At 32.4% G+C, this 15,208-nt stretch overlaps 4 protein-coding genes across 4 annotated transcripts; 3 read left to right on the top strand and 1 right to left on the bottom strand.

Moving 5' to 3' along the window:
* Positions 1 to 41: 41 nt before the first annotated feature.
* Positions 42 to 5,667, bottom strand: spd-2 (spindle defective 2). Its single transcript, XM_017905348.1, is given in 20 exon segments — positions 42 to 137; positions 139 to 277; positions 343 to 527; positions 595 to 733; positions 793 to 991; positions 1,057 to 1,240; positions 1,324 to 1,500; positions 1,571 to 1,784; positions 1,857 to 2,027; positions 2,101 to 2,576; positions 2,661 to 2,924; positions 2,982 to 3,190; positions 3,267 to 3,509; positions 3,611 to 4,102; positions 4,175 to 4,341; positions 4,396 to 4,712; positions 4,778 to 4,929; positions 5,002 to 5,130; positions 5,197 to 5,324; positions 5,429 to 5,667. Coding segments are annotated over 20 exon segments (4,146 nt in total). The 5' UTR covers positions 5,530 to 5,667; the 3' UTR covers positions 42 to 77.
* Positions 5,668 to 6,033: 366 nt separating this feature from the next.
* Positions 6,034 to 7,776, top strand: Dus2 (Dihydrouridine synthase 2). Its single transcript, XM_017905185.1, has 5 exons — positions 6,034 to 6,250; positions 6,337 to 6,850; positions 6,935 to 7,180; positions 7,249 to 7,593; positions 7,668 to 7,776. The coding sequence occupies exons 1-5, from the start codon at positions 6,076 to 6,078 to the stop codon at positions 7,774 to 7,776; spliced, it is 1,389 nt and encodes a 462-aa protein (XP_017760674.1). The 5' UTR covers positions 6,034 to 6,075.
* A 643-nt stretch (positions 7,777 to 8,419) lies between these two features.
* On the top strand, positions 8,420 to 11,886 carry hay (ATP-dependent DNA helicase hay). The gene is made up of 13 exons (XM_017905301.1): positions 8,420 to 8,511; positions 8,697 to 8,908; positions 8,990 to 9,100; positions 9,175 to 9,495; positions 9,564 to 9,755; positions 9,833 to 9,930; positions 10,011 to 10,414; positions 10,480 to 10,748; positions 10,829 to 10,993; positions 11,063 to 11,249; positions 11,317 to 11,465; positions 11,544 to 11,660; positions 11,737 to 11,886. Exons 1-13 carry the CDS (start codon positions 8,478 to 8,480, stop codon positions 11,863 to 11,865), a joined length of 2,388 nt encoding a protein of 795 aa, XP_017760790.1. The 5' UTR covers positions 8,420 to 8,477; the 3' UTR covers positions 11,866 to 11,886.
* A 1,652-nt stretch (positions 11,887 to 13,538) lies between these two features.
* On the top strand, positions 13,539 to 15,123 carry GlcT (ceramide glucosyltransferase). Its single transcript, XM_017905361.1, has one exon. It carries the CDS (start codon positions 13,981 to 13,983, stop codon positions 15,121 to 15,123), a length of 1,143 nt encoding a protein of 380 aa, XP_017760850.1. The 5' UTR covers positions 13,539 to 13,980.
* The last annotated feature ends 85 nt before the right edge of the window (positions 15,124 to 15,208 follow it).

Below are 15,208 nucleotides of genomic sequence, written 5' to 3'. Positions count from 1 at the left end.
TTCAAGCACTGCATTGAAATTTCGTTCAATTTTTCGTTTGCATTGGATTTTCAGTTGAAATTCTCTTCTAGTAGGTATCATTCCCTCAGCAGGTACAACACATAAATACTCTGTATTTGATAAGGAAGTTTCAAATGGCTGTGCCACAGTACATGAGTTTTTTACTATTACAATTGCCTCTGTTTTAATTGGTGGATTTAAAACTACAATAGATGGACTGACCATAAAATTGCCGATATTTATGTCGTCCTGAAGTGTATTATTTCCTCCGAAGGTCCTGGTAATTCATTTAATTGAAAGTTTATGAAAACTTATAGTATTTAACATACTGATTACACTTACTCTGAAGGTAGAAAACTTTCTCCATTTCCTTCATATATATGACTGTTGTCGCTACAAAGAGAATAAAACATTTGTGATTCATCAGCATTATCATGAAGAACAGATAGCGTCTCATCGGTACACACTTCCATAGTTAACATTATTTCATGTTGGCGAATACTCCGACAAAGATCTCCGAGATTTTGCTAAATAATACCCGAAATAATAAATAATTTAGTAATCAATTAAATTAGTAAATTTATTATTACTTACCACTGAATCTCGAATGGCACTTATATCTGGCATTAATTGTTCTCCACAAAAAGCTTTACATATTGGATGAATTATGTTTCTAAAAGCTTCGTTTTCATTTCCATTTAACTCACCTGTTTCCTTCATCTTATTGTATAATCTGAAAATTTAATCATAATAAATAACAGAATAATTAGTTATAAACTTAGTATCACTCACCTACGAATTCTCCAACGCGTAGGTTCATCGCCATGAGTAATTAATAACGTTCCAACATGCGATACATCAGACTGTTGCAATAATGCTAAATCTTGTTTTCGTGGATGAAATTCCAGAGTCACCCAGTGAACTTCTCTTGGATTTAGCAATAGCTCGGTTGGATTCACTTGCCAGCTCGATACCATAGTTGGATACACGGCTAAAATTATTAAAAAATAATTTAGAAACCGATCACTCATTTATGGTATAATTTACATAAAATACCTTTTGGTATTAATTTTATTTTAATATAAGAACATAAATCTCCAGTGTTTTGTAATTTGATTTTTGCATTTAAAGAACCCTCAGAATTTAAGATACCAAGTGACAACCACATTTTTCCTCCAGTGTCCTTAAATGCTTCTGAAATTTCAACCTTGCTATAACCCCCATAACCATACAGAAATAGCTGTAAATGATACATTATACATTAATTCAAATATTTACTGATTTACATGAGTTTCAATATTTATTTATAATAAATTTATTTACCACTTTTGCGGGTCGGGATTCAGAATCTTTTCTTTTTGGCTCATAATGTTTGAATATTATTTTTCCAATAGCTGCACCTATATGATGAGGACTAAATACAACAGATAACATCCTACTTTCCAAACCTTGCAAAGCTAATACAATGGTTGTACCAACGGCTTGCCGTTCTCGAAGAAACTGAAAAAATTCCTAATGTTTTTACAAACACAAAATATTAATTTATATCTTATTAGATTAAATATATTACTCGAAAATTCTTTTCACTATCAGATATAGTAGCTTGTATCTTGATCTTGTTGTTACTTGTATTGCGAATGGTGAATTCTTTAATTTCCGACTTCCCGGTTTTCACGCTGCTCCATATCAGAGCAGCATGGGTAGTTCTTATGGGAATTTTGTCTCCAGCAACAGTTGAACCAGACACTGAACTAAGAGGTGAATTTCTACCAGATGTGCCTGATCTAATATTGTATTAAGACACTAACAAGTAAAGCTTCATACAAAGTTAATATGAGACATAAGAATAAATTTACTTGTTTGAAACCACGCTATGTGGGGATGATGGAGAACTAACAGATGGCACATACTGAGGAGTTTCACATCGAGGAAAATTTTCAGTTTCTGCCACAGTATATATACTTGATTCGCCAATGACGGAGTAATGATAGACATTGTTGGCAGCAACTAATTTGATTTTTGTATACCTGTAAATATAAACAAAAATAAATCAAAATAGATTCATGACGTTACATAGAGGTCTATAAAATGCTTCTTCACATTTTGGGGATGCTTGAAGTTTGCTGTCTGTAAGTGACAAGGAAACATCCAGTTTCCTTAGGTTGCACAAGTAAATTTTCTGGTTGTACTAAGAAATATTTCACTTCTTCTGTTGATTCAATTTCTTGAACAAATGAAGCTGAGATTGGCATCGGAATTGTTCCGAGATTAATTATAGTCAATGGTTTGGTTTGTTTGTTAGCAACAACCAAAGGTAGGTCTGTATCAATCACTTGTATCTTACAAGTTCCTACTTGTACAAGAAGTGGAACTTCTTGAATAACTATACTCTCCTCTGAAATATTTCCGGCTTGAATTATTAAAGTACCACTATAACGTTGTAAAGATCGTTGCGTTTCAGTATTCTTTTGCAGAATACCCTTGCAGTGAATATTCATAGTGAGCACTTCTTGAGATTTAAAAGTGATATATTGCAATTCTTCTGAATTTTCTAAATTAAATACTGCTGGTTCATCCTACATTCAATCAAAGAGAAAAAAGGAAAAATAGAAAATTTAAAGAATGAAATTCATGTAAATTCAATTAGATAAAATCATCACCTGTAATATAGAAATTTTAATAGGAACATCGACATTATTTTTATTTTTTATCGTGATAGGTAAAACTGCCATGCTATTTTCGACAATGCACTGAAAATCTAGTTCTTTTTTCTGAGAGGGATTTAGTACAGTTATATCGATTTTTTCAGGTTTGAAACAAATGATATGTTTCATAGTCCATTCAGATCTCGTTACCATATCTGACACTGTTATAGTTAAGACTGCGATGATTGGTTTACTCATATTTATTACTGTTACTGTAATCTAAAATAATTTTATTTTAATGTTTAGATTAATGTACAATTTGTATCTTCCTTTTACCTTAGCATTCTGCTCTGCATTTGGTTTAATAAGAATAACATCTTTCGGTAATATGAGCTGAACATTGTGCTTGTCTCCTTGAACTTGACTTACATTTAATGCACAAATGACCCATCTATCACTCTTATTTAAAAGTTCAATATTAGCCTCTCTAGATATACCGACGATACAACTACATAGTTCTTCTGTACTTTTACCAATGATAACATCTAAAAAAAATAAAAATTAATAAAAAAAAAAAAAAAAGGCAAGTCTAAAGATGATATACTCATTGTTATATCATACTGTTAGTATAAGATTGAGTCGCTTGTAAATTTGGTAGGTCTTGTATAGAAGTTTCTGATTTATCTTTATATGAAATATTTTCCTTTTTTATATTTTCTTTTTCTGCTATTTCTTCTTTTTTGAAATCGACAGATTTTTTTTCGTGACTGATCATTGTGTTAATATTTGACGTTTGATGCGATATTTTGTTTTCTATATAATTTGGAAGAGTTAATTTAGAACTTTCTAACAATGATTTAAAATCTAAAATTAATAAAATATTTAAAATTAAATAAGCATGAAGAGAATTTCAAGCTTTTTGGTCAGTTGAATAAGACTTGATATTTTCAAGAATAAAATTGTACCTTCATTGTATGAAGATGGCAAATTTCCATTACTTATTTCTTTTTTAAGTTCTTGACAAGGAATCTCAAAATTTGTTTTTGCACCTGAGTTAGAGTCAAACGATAACATTTTTGGAACAGTGTGCTTAACATCTATAGTTTCATTAGTCATTTTACTATCAAGAGATAATTTTGTTGAAAGGTTTAATAGTCCCATATCTTTTTCGAAATTATCGATACTTCTACTTGAAGTAATCGGCATAGATTTTCTATTTGAAGGCATTAATGTGTAAGTATCTCTAACTGGATCCTCTTCTTGTATTGGCGCAGGTTTTCTCTTTTTTTTTGCCATGATAAGCTGATCCACCAATCTTCGTGGTGTACCATTATCAATATCCTGTAATGCTTGAGCAATACTAGTCAAACTCATAATACTTTGCTCTTCTATATCTTTTGTTGTATTTGGAATATTTTGAGTTTTATCTTTAACAGTACTGGATCCAACTGAAACTTCTATAAAAAGGAAGGAATTTTAAAATAAAAGAGAATATATAAAGAATGCTTTATAATAAATACAAATAATACCTTCTACAGTAGAATCGACCAGAGGTATAAGCTGACTTTTCTTTTTCGGACTATTTACAGATATACCTAAACTCGGCCTTTCTATCGCAGTATCTGATAATTCTCCAAAATTTCCGCATTTTCTTCTAAAGAATTCACTCACTGATACCTTGCGCCCAGCACACGATCTAAAATTTAATTATATTATATTTCATGCAAAATATTTATAATTTTATACTTACTCTACTGATAAGTCTAGTTCACCAATGATACCAGAGAAACAGGATAAGTTTAAGTACTCTTTTTCATTAGAAGTTGTGGTAGGAAGGGCATAAGAATAATTTTGTTGCCAAGACACTTCATCAGCTAGCATTTGACTAGCCATTTCAGAAGCAGGACGAAATTCTTCACTATTAAATTGAGCCATAAAATCAGCAGTTGTTGTATCAAATGATATTGTGTTCAAATTTTTACTTGATGATGATGATGATAAACATTTCACTGAATTTCTACTTAATCCAGATGAACGTGCACTTATTTCATTTGGTTCAAAGACAACCTAAATATCACATTAAAGGAGTACATAAAAAATCATTCTGACTTCTGAAAAAAATTCATACTTACATTATTTGTTTTATTAGTAGCTGAATGTGAAGTATTTTCATTTTGAAGATTAACTTGATTGGAACATACAGATTGACCTGAATTAATCAGTACTGAAGAAGTAATATTATCTGATAAGTTTTGACTATTTGCATTATTTTCCTTGTTTGTATCTGCAAGGATTATAAAGTATATTCATTAATTGTCAATAAATCTAGAATTATACACATAAAACTAGTTTTTACCATATATACTAGATGTAGTTTTTAAATCACTACATCTCTGAAGTAGTTTTCTAGCAAGTTCACGTTCTGTATCTAGTTTACTCTCACTTTGCTTATCTATTTCCGCCATTCCACTTACTTCAGCTAAAACTACAAAGACTTATCATTTAAAGCTATCATCATTATGATTTATGTAAATCATAATAGAAGACTTACAGGAAGATATATTGTTAAGTATACCAAGAGAAGATTCATCAAATTTCTTTATCACGTCATTTTTGTGTATAACAGGCTGCTTATAAACAGCTTCATTAATACCTTTTTCAAGAACCTTACTTTCCAGTCTAAAAAAATGAATTTTTTCTTAACAGTGCTTTATTACTACTTAGATTATATCATATTATTTAAAGTATATTAAACATGTAATTTAGAGACAGAATAAACTTACGTGCTTTTTCTTTGTACAGTTGAAGTTGCTTGTGGTTGCGGAGTATTTAAGACGGTCACATCAATAAAATCTGCCTCTGTTGGTTTTGATGGTGTAAACATTATTAAAATTTTTCTTTATCTATCGTTGGACCACGATGACCAATAATCTTCTATGAAAATAACTTGTATACAGAAGATTTTACGTGGTTTATTAATCGCTAAATCGATGAAACAAAGAGAAAAGTGTACCATATTACTCTCAACGTATTGTTTGACAGTTGATCGATTTTAACGTTTAAATTTGAAAGTATTCTTTAGACCCTAATCATAGAATACAAAACTTTTACTATAACGAATGAACAACTCGAATGATGAACAGAATAGAACTGCCATCTGGTTTAAATAACAGTGAAGTAACGCCATGTGCGTCGTCGTCAGAAAGTACTAATAGCATGCGTGACAATGCTGTAGAAAATTCATGAAGGATATTAATTTACCATGATAGAGATGTTAAAAAAAAAAATGTTTACATTAATTATGTACCGATAAAAGTGATAATAATAAGTAAATGTTGACTCATTCTAATAGAATTAAGTTATATTTTTAAACCTTTTAAAATTACAACAAATGTTGTAACATATTGACAATACATTATATGAAAAGGTAATGATAAAAATGGAAAAAAAGAAATTAAATTATGAGAATAAACTTATATTAGCACCTATGGTACGAATTGGTACTTTGCCTATGCGACTTCTTGCACTTGATTATGGTGCTGATATAGTATATACGGAGGAATTAATAGACTGGAAATTATTACGTTCATTTCGTCGTAAGAACGGTAAGAAAATGTTAGTATTACAATATTGTTAAAAAATAATTTAATTTAAAAATTGAAAGAAGTTACTTTAATAAATTTTTTTTTAGATGTTTTAGGAACAATTGATTATATTGATAAAACAGATGGTACAGTAACTTTCCGAACTTGTGCTAAAGAAAAAGATAAAGTAGTTCTACAAATTGGTACTTGCGATGCAGCTAGAGCATTGAGAGTAGCTAAGATGGTAGAACAAGATATTGCTGGAATTGATCTAAATATGGGTTGCCCTAAACTGTTTTCTTTAATAGGAAAAATGGGAGCAGCTCTCCTAAAAGAACCAGAAATAGCTACAAACATTTTAAAAACTTTAGTAAATAATCTGAACATTCCAGTAACTTGTAAAATTCGTGTATTATCAGATTTGGATAAGACTTTAGAACTTTGTGAACTTCTACAATCAACTGGTATATCAGCAATTGCAGTCCATGGCCGAACTGTTAATGAAAGACCACAGCATATGAACCGTAATGAGGTTCTAAAGAAAATTGCTGACAAACTTACCATACCAGTTATAGCAAATGGAGGCTCAAAAGAAATACAGAAATATTCTGATATTTTCAAGTGATACTTCAGTTAAATTCTACCTTTAAAACATTTATATAGTATTTGTTTATATAGTTTGAAGGTAATTATAATTGTTTGCAGATTTAAGGAAATAACTGGATGCAGTAGTGTGATGCTTGCACGTGCAGCTGAATGGAACTGTTCAATATTTAGTAAAGATGGTTTACTTCCCATGAATGATGTGATAAAATCATATTTAAAATATGCAGTGGATTATGACAATTTACCTTCCAATACCAAATACTGTATACAAAATATTCTTAGAGAACAGCAAGAATCAACATTAGGAAAAAAGTTCCTTGGCACTCAAACTTTAGAACAAATGTGGTATGAACTGTATTAGTATCAAAATAATATGGCCACATATTATGTAATTAATAAATATCTTATTTTAGCAATTTATGGGACTTAAGCGATTATTGTTGTTTAAAACAAAAGGAATTTGAAGATAAAGGTTTATTAGGGAGATCTCAAGTTTCACCTATGAGAGAAGATGAAAAACAGAATGAGGAACAATTATCTACTAAGAGAAAGATTTCTGAGGAGGAAGATGTAATTTTAATGCAATGTGCATTCTTAAGAAATAATTACATAACAGATGTTGAATTGCCAAAAACTATATTATACAAATGGACACAAACTCAAAGCAAAAATGTGCCAAATTATAATACGCAGCGAAAAGAAAAACTATTTCGATCCATCGTTACCGTTGATGGACGTAGATATGGATCCTCCTTTTGGTAACAGAAAAAATTAAATACTATGATATGTGTTCTTATTTTATTAATTTAAATTGTATTTTAAATCATTATAGGGAAAAAAATAAAAAATGGGCAGAGCAAGGTGCCGCTTTAGCTTGCCTCTTTTCTTTAGGCCTAGTCAGTAAAAAAACTTTTACTACGAACAGTGATGTTTCTTCTTGACAGTGAATAAAGAAGGAATAGAAATAATCAAAAACATTAAATAAATTTCCTTTTATAAATATAGTTTACACTAATTTATATTTTTTTTATTAGTTTGGTTATTAATAAAAAAACATTTTTCTGATCTAAGATGTTTTTACTTTACCTAGCACCATCATAATAACGTATATGAATTTTCATTTTAAAATATTGATATATTATAATTATATTAAAATATTCTTATTGAAATTACAAAATAAAAATATGCAAATATTAGCAAAACAACTAGATTGGTGAGTGGTTATAATTCGAAAACACGATACAGACAATGCTTTTTGGTTAAAATTCAGTAAGTACAGTTAATAAAATAGGAATATAATTATTTATATACTTAAGAATTGTATCACAATATTTTTTCATCTACCTATTTATTACCTAGTATCTAGTATTTAGTGCACAAGAATTTATACAAGATGTTATATCTGTGCTATATTTTGTCTATGGTTAACCATTTTTTCTATCGTGTATACACTCTACAGTTTCTGTCCTCTATTATCGAAACGAGCAAATAAGTAGTAGATATGATTACACTTTTGCAACATAAAGTTATTAATTTCTAGAAGTTATTAATTTCAGTTTAAATTATAAATAAATTAAAGAAATTTATCTAATAATATTGAACAAAATTATTTATAATTTGACAATTAAATTGCCGTTTAACAATGGGTCCGCCAAAACGGTTCAAAAAAGATAATGGTATAAATTTATATATATTCTTTATTTGATTAAAAACTTTTACTATTTTTATGTATTAAAAATGATGTATTTTTATTGTTTTCACCATATCTTTCATAAATTAAAATTTAAAATGATTTATTATAAATATGAACAAGAGCAAAATTATTTAATATCACATTGCAAGCTATTATTTATTTTTATAGACAGAGGTAAATGGAAAAAGCGTAAGGAAGATCCAGAAGAATATAATGATGATGATTCTTTAGATGATAATGAAACTGAGGGTATACCTGATGCAGCCAAAAATGATGTTGAAAAACAAGATGATACAGCATTGGAAGATGAATTTGGTGCAAAGGATTATCGTTCACAGATGATTTTAAAGCCTGACTGTACTTTAAGACCACTCTGGGTGGTAGGATATAAATACTAATTAATCTTTTATAATCTTATTTCTCAAATATTAGCATTATTTTGTTATTTAAGACTTTTTTAGGCACCAAATGGGCATATTTTTTTGGAATCATTTTCACCTGTGTACAAACATGCTCATGATTTCCTAATTGCTATCTCAGAACCTGTTTGTCGCCCAGAACATATTCATGAAGTAAATATATAATTATAAATATTAATTTTTAGTCATATACAATTTATAGAAATTTTGTATTTTTTTATTTTTAGTATAAATTGACTGCTTATTCTTTGTATGCTGCAGTCAGTGTTGGTCTTCAAACACACGATATAATAGAATACTTAAAAAGACTTAGTAAAACTAGCATTCCTGATGGTATAATAGAATTTATAAAATTGTGTACATTATCATATGGTAAAGTGAAATTAGTATTAAAGCACAATAAGTATTTTGTTGAATCTCCATATCCGGAAGTATTGCAGAAACTACTAAAGGACCCTGTAATTCAAGAATGTAGATTAAAAAAGAATGTAGAAGATGAGAAAGATGAAATAATTACAAATGTCCAAAACAAAACAAAGGCACCACAGGTAGTAATATATTTGTATTAATGATGTGATTGATAAAATACAGTAACAATAATTTCTATTGTTCCTAGTTTGGAGCCAAGGGAATGACCAGTGTACCAACTGGAACCACGAAAGTGACAGAAATAACTAATGATCAAGTTCCAGCAGAAACAGCTACTGTTCCTGAAGATATAACTACCTTTTATGATAAAATGGATAAAGAAGATGAGGATGAAGAAGAAGAACACGAATTAAAGACAGTTAGTTTTGAAGTAAATCAGGTACAATATTTCACTTTTAATTTACAAACAATATGTTTATAAACCTTATTGAATATTTATAAAAAATGTTGTTACAGGAAAAAATTGAAGTTATACAAAAGAGATGTATAGAATTGGAGTATCCTTTATTAGCAGAATACGACTTTCGTAATGATACCGTAAATCCAGATATAAAGTATAATAGAATAGTATAGCAGAATTGTGTGCAACATGAAGTATACAAAATATCTGAAAAATTAATAAATTATATTTTAGCATTGACTTGAAACCATCAGCTGTGCTGAGACCTTATCAGGAAAAGAGTTTAAGAAAAATGTTTGGAAATGGACGTGCTAGATCAGGTGTCATAGTTTTGCCTTGCGGTGCTGGTAAAAGTTTAGTTGGAGTAACAGCTTGTTGCACAGTTCGGAAACGTGCATTAGTATTATGTAATTCTGGAGTGTCGGTAGAACAGTGGAAACAGCAATTTAAGATGTGGTCAACTGCGGACGACTCAATGATTTGTCGATTTACAAGTGAAGCAAAAGACAAGCCTATGGGGTGTGGAATATTAATTACAACATATTCTATGATTACTCACACTCAGAAACGTTCATGGGAAGCAGAACAAACTATGCGATGGCTTCAAGAACAAGAATGGGGAATCATGGTTTTAGATGGTAATAGAAATTTTTGTTAGAATGAATTATATTATTGAATTACTTAATATATATTGTATTTTTAGAGGTACATACAATTCCTGCAAAAATGTTCAGAAGAGTCTTAACAATCGTTCAGTCTCATTGTAAATTGGGATTGACTGCAACATTACTTCGTGAAGATGACAAAATTGCTGATCTCAATTTTCTGATTGGACCAAAATTGTATGAAGCCAACTGGTTAGAATTACAAAAAAGGGGCTTTATTGCAAGAGTACAATGTGCCGAAGTTTGGTGTCCTATGACACCAGAATTTTATAGAGAATATCTTGGTTGTAAAATGAGTAAAAAATTGGTAGGTAATTATATTAATTTAATTTAATATAATATGATGTTTAACAATTTAACGATTTTTAAACGTTATTCTATTTACAGTTACTTTATGTAATGAATCCAAACAAATTTCGTTGTTGTCAATATTTAATACGATATCACGAAAGGCGTGGCGATAAAACTATTGTTTTCTCAGATAACGTTTTCGCTTTGAAGCATTATGCCATTAAAATGAATAAGCCATATATCTATGGTCCAACTAGTCAAGTATGTAGAAATAAAAATCATATCAATCAAAAGATGTTAGATAATGGTATATTTATTAACTAATTTCAGAGTGAACGAATACAAATTTTGCAAAATTTCAAATTCAATACTAAAGTAAATACTATATTTGTGAGTAAAGTGGCAGATACTTCTTTTGATTTACCGGAAGCTAATGTTTTAATTCAAATATCTTCGCATGGTGGTTCACGACGTCAAGAAGCACAACGTTTAGGACGAATTTTGAGAGCTAAAAAAGGTATGATTCTAAACATTATATAATATAGAATGAATTAAGTATATGAAATATTGTTTCCTTTTTATAGGTGCTATTGCAGAGGAATACAATGCATTCTTCTATACGTTGGTATCACAAGATACGATGGAAATGAATTATTCGAGAAAGCGCCAGCGTTTTCTTGTGAATCAGGGATACGCTTATAAAGTCATTACAAAACTCGCAGGAATGGAAGAGGTGCGTATTAATCGATAACAATTGAATAAAGATTTTTTAAACTTATTTTATATTTTATTTCTTCAACTACTAAAATAGGAACCAGATTTGATGTATTCATCTCGAGAAGAACAGGGCCATTTGTTACAACAAGTTTTATCTGCGAGTGATATGGATGCGGATGAGGAAAGGATACCCGGAGAAGGGCCAAGACCCGTAAGTTTCATAATATTAATATCATTAAAAAATATACCTTTTGTATTATATTACTACACTTAAATTATTATTTCAGATTATACGTAAAGCCGGAAACATGACTTCAATGTCTGGTGCAGATGATGCAGTTTATTATGAATATAAAAAAGCTCCCAGTTCATCTACGGCAAACAAACATCCACTGTTTAAAAAATTTAGAACATAGAAGTTTTTAACTGCGTGTATTCTATATACATATAAGAGTAGTTAAAATTTATCATTATTTACATAATTTATTAAAATGTGTTTATATGTTTATACATTATACTTTTCCAGCATCGATTTTTTTTAATTGATTTTAACTGTATAGAGAAATTATAATTCACATATGCATTTTATGTATTCGTTTTTAAATCGTATTTTATAAAAAATGGCAATCAATAATTCATGCTGTGTATAACATACAGTTCATTGTTCTCTATTCTTTGTATACTCAAAATGTCTATTTGTACGATTTACGTGGCAGCAATAAAATTTACGTCAATGTAAACTACGTGATGGATAGTTTACTTGAGTAATGCGATAAAGATATTCCTGATAAATTTGTTGGTTTCGGCCGATAATCGTGGCACACCTATAATGTGTTAGACATTATATTTACTCCAAGATACTTAACTATCTAAAGAATACAAGGACCTTAAACTTATATACATATTTTTCATGTCTATATTAAATAAAAAAATCGAAGTACCTAAAATGTTAATATAAAGCATAATAAAAAAAATTAATTTCGAAATATTAAATTGTTTTTTCAACCTGGTTGTATTATTTATTTATCGTGTGTAGCTTTCTCTTTGATCCATTGACCAATATTTAATCGAATTTAATATTTATAAAATACTCATAAAAAGTTAAATATATAAAGTACGACAATATCTTAAATAATAGAAATTTCTTTTTTTATTAACCAACGAGTTATCTCATCCGGATTAGAACATCGATATCATGTGATAACGATACACATAAATTTCAAATTTTTCATAAAAATGGTGTACGAGATACGCTGAACGTCAGTTGGCTGTCATCACGCGTACACTCTGAACTTAGTAGAGAATCAGCAGTGCAAGCTGCCGGCTGTCACATGCAACCAGTTACCCCGTCGACGCTTGACGGTGCGTCATAGTAAGGTGTGTTATAAGGTGTGTTCGAGTGTGTGAATTGCTGCTGTGTTTCCCTTTTGTCTTTATTATTCATTTTTCTGTTCATAATGGTTCGCATCGATCAACAGAAGTTTGGTTATCGACATGGCATGCATTAGCACGCGATGGCAGTGCCGTAGTTGCAGTCGAAACAGAACAGGGCAAGGCCGCGTAGGCGCATCGTTATGAAAGGAAGCAGTCGTCCGTGAACACAAACTGAACGTCCTGCCTTGACGTTATACATGTTGCATTAGAAAGATCGGTGAACCTAGGTTACTGAACATGCGTGACAAACGTTAAAAGTAGCAGTTATCAGAAGACGTTGCGAAATCACAGTAAAAGACAAGAAAACGATGCATTTATTCTGGACGTTATTCAGGGAATAGAAGGTGACTATCGTTGGAGGACTATCGAGGGCAAAACACGACAAATTCAAGGGATATTTTTCGATTATCGTTGTGCCATATTACGTACCTACGTTGGTGCACGAGAGGGGCGAAGTTCAATGCATCGGTGAAAATTCGGGAAGATCGTTGGTTGTACGTGGTGACAAAGAGGGTGCTTCGGTATCAGTTATTGTGAATAAGAGGGCGATCCTTGTCGTAGTGGAAAGTGAAAGAGAAAGAGAGAGGGGGGGTGGGGGATAGAAAGAGGAAGAGAAAGAGAGTGCGGTGTAGAAAGTTGGTACACGGCCGTCGGCACAGCGTACCGGCGTTTTCGAGTGCTCGTAGCCGTGGACACGGCTACGCAGCCATCCTATAAACCGCGCGGGGGAAGCTAGTGCGTGAATGTATTGGAAGCGGTGGCCACGTCTTCATCGTCATCGTCGTCGTCGTCGTCGTTGTGATCGCCGTGAAAACGGTGTTACGCCGTGGAAGTTGGCAAAAACGCTACATCATCGATGGCCCGCGCGATATTTCGACGGCATTCGTGATCGCGGCAAGACGGGATCTTCGTCGAGGATGCCGCGAATATCGTTTACACGTCCCAGGAGGATGGCAGGCTTTCAGATCATCGCTCGGATCGATAGGCACGAAAGAATCGAATAATCACGACGGAACGAAGGAGGACACCAAAGCGGTGAGGCGAGCCAGGAGCCCCGGAGGTTAGGGCCTCCGAGTGACGAGGATCCTTGTTCGAAGATGAACTCCATGATATATACCCTTTACGGGTTTGCAATATTTTTCATGATATTCTGGTCGGTAATGTGGATCATTCACGCATTGGCACTGATTGCTGGTCACTGGAAGCTGCACCGGAAAGTCACTCAAGTACCAACCTACGAAACGCCCTTACCCGGTGTGTCAATCATAAAGCCATTGATGGGCGTTGATCCCAATCTGTTTAGCAACTTAGAGACATTTTTCACCATGCAGTATCCTCGTTACGAGCTATTATTCTGTGTGGAAGACGATTCAGATCCTGTGTTGATGTTAGTGCGTAAACTGATCGAGAAATATCCGAAAGTAGACGCAAGACTTTTTATCGGTGGTTGCAACGTAGGTGTGAATCCAAAGATCAACAATATGCAACCAGCATACGAGGCGGCCAAGCACGAGTTTGTGTTGATCAGTGACAGTGGTATCAAGATGAAAGAGGACACGCTCTTGGACATGGTTAATTACATGACTGACAATGTTGCGTTGGTACATCAGATGCCGTTTACCTGTGATCGTGAAGGTTTTGCCGCAGCATATGAGAAAATATTCTTCGGTACCGTACTCTCGCGTATATACCTTACCGCCGATTTGCTCAGGATAAACTGTCATACCGGTATGTCGGCATTATTGAGAAAGGCAGCACTCGACGAGGTCGGCGGATTAAAAACGTTCGGTGTGTATTTAGCCGAAGATTTTTTCTATGCAAAGTCGTTGACCGATCGTGGTTGGCGCATTACAGTATCCTCGCAGCCGGCATTGCAAAATAGCGGTCACTGCGAGCTGCATTCATTCCAGGCGAGGTTACGAAGGTGGGTAAAGCTCAGAGTGGCTATGTTACCTACTACAATCGTCCTGGAACCGCTTAGCGAGTGTTTAGTGTTAGGTGCCTGTGCTTCCTGGGCGGCTAGCGTGCTCTTCGAGTGGGTGCTACTTAGCGTCGTGCAGAACGGTCCGCTACCGTTCAACAAGTTAGAATTCGTGTGCGGATGGTTACTTAGCGAGATCACTAGGCCTTATCTTTTCATTCAGGCAGTTCTAGATCCTCTGATACAGTGGCGGTCGCGCATCTACAAACTCAGGTGGGGTGGAGTCGCGGAAGAGGTTAAGACAAAAGTCAAATATTGAAGCACTATGAAAAACAAGCGTTTATCATTTTCTTTTCTTTTTTTTTCTTTTAACCTCCTTTCTTTCTCTCTTCTTTTCTTTCCCT

The sequence above is a fragment of the Eufriesea mexicana genome, unplaced genomic scaffold (genome assembly GCF_001483705.2).
Source record: "Eufriesea mexicana isolate 0111107269 unplaced genomic scaffold, ASM148370v2 scaffold3780, whole genome shotgun sequence".
Taxonomy (NCBI): Eukaryota; Metazoa; Arthropoda; class Insecta; order Hymenoptera; family Apidae; genus Eufriesea; species Eufriesea mexicana.
The sequence above is the reverse complement of the archived record's forward strand: the minus strand, read 5'-3'. Positions and strand labels throughout refer to the sequence as shown.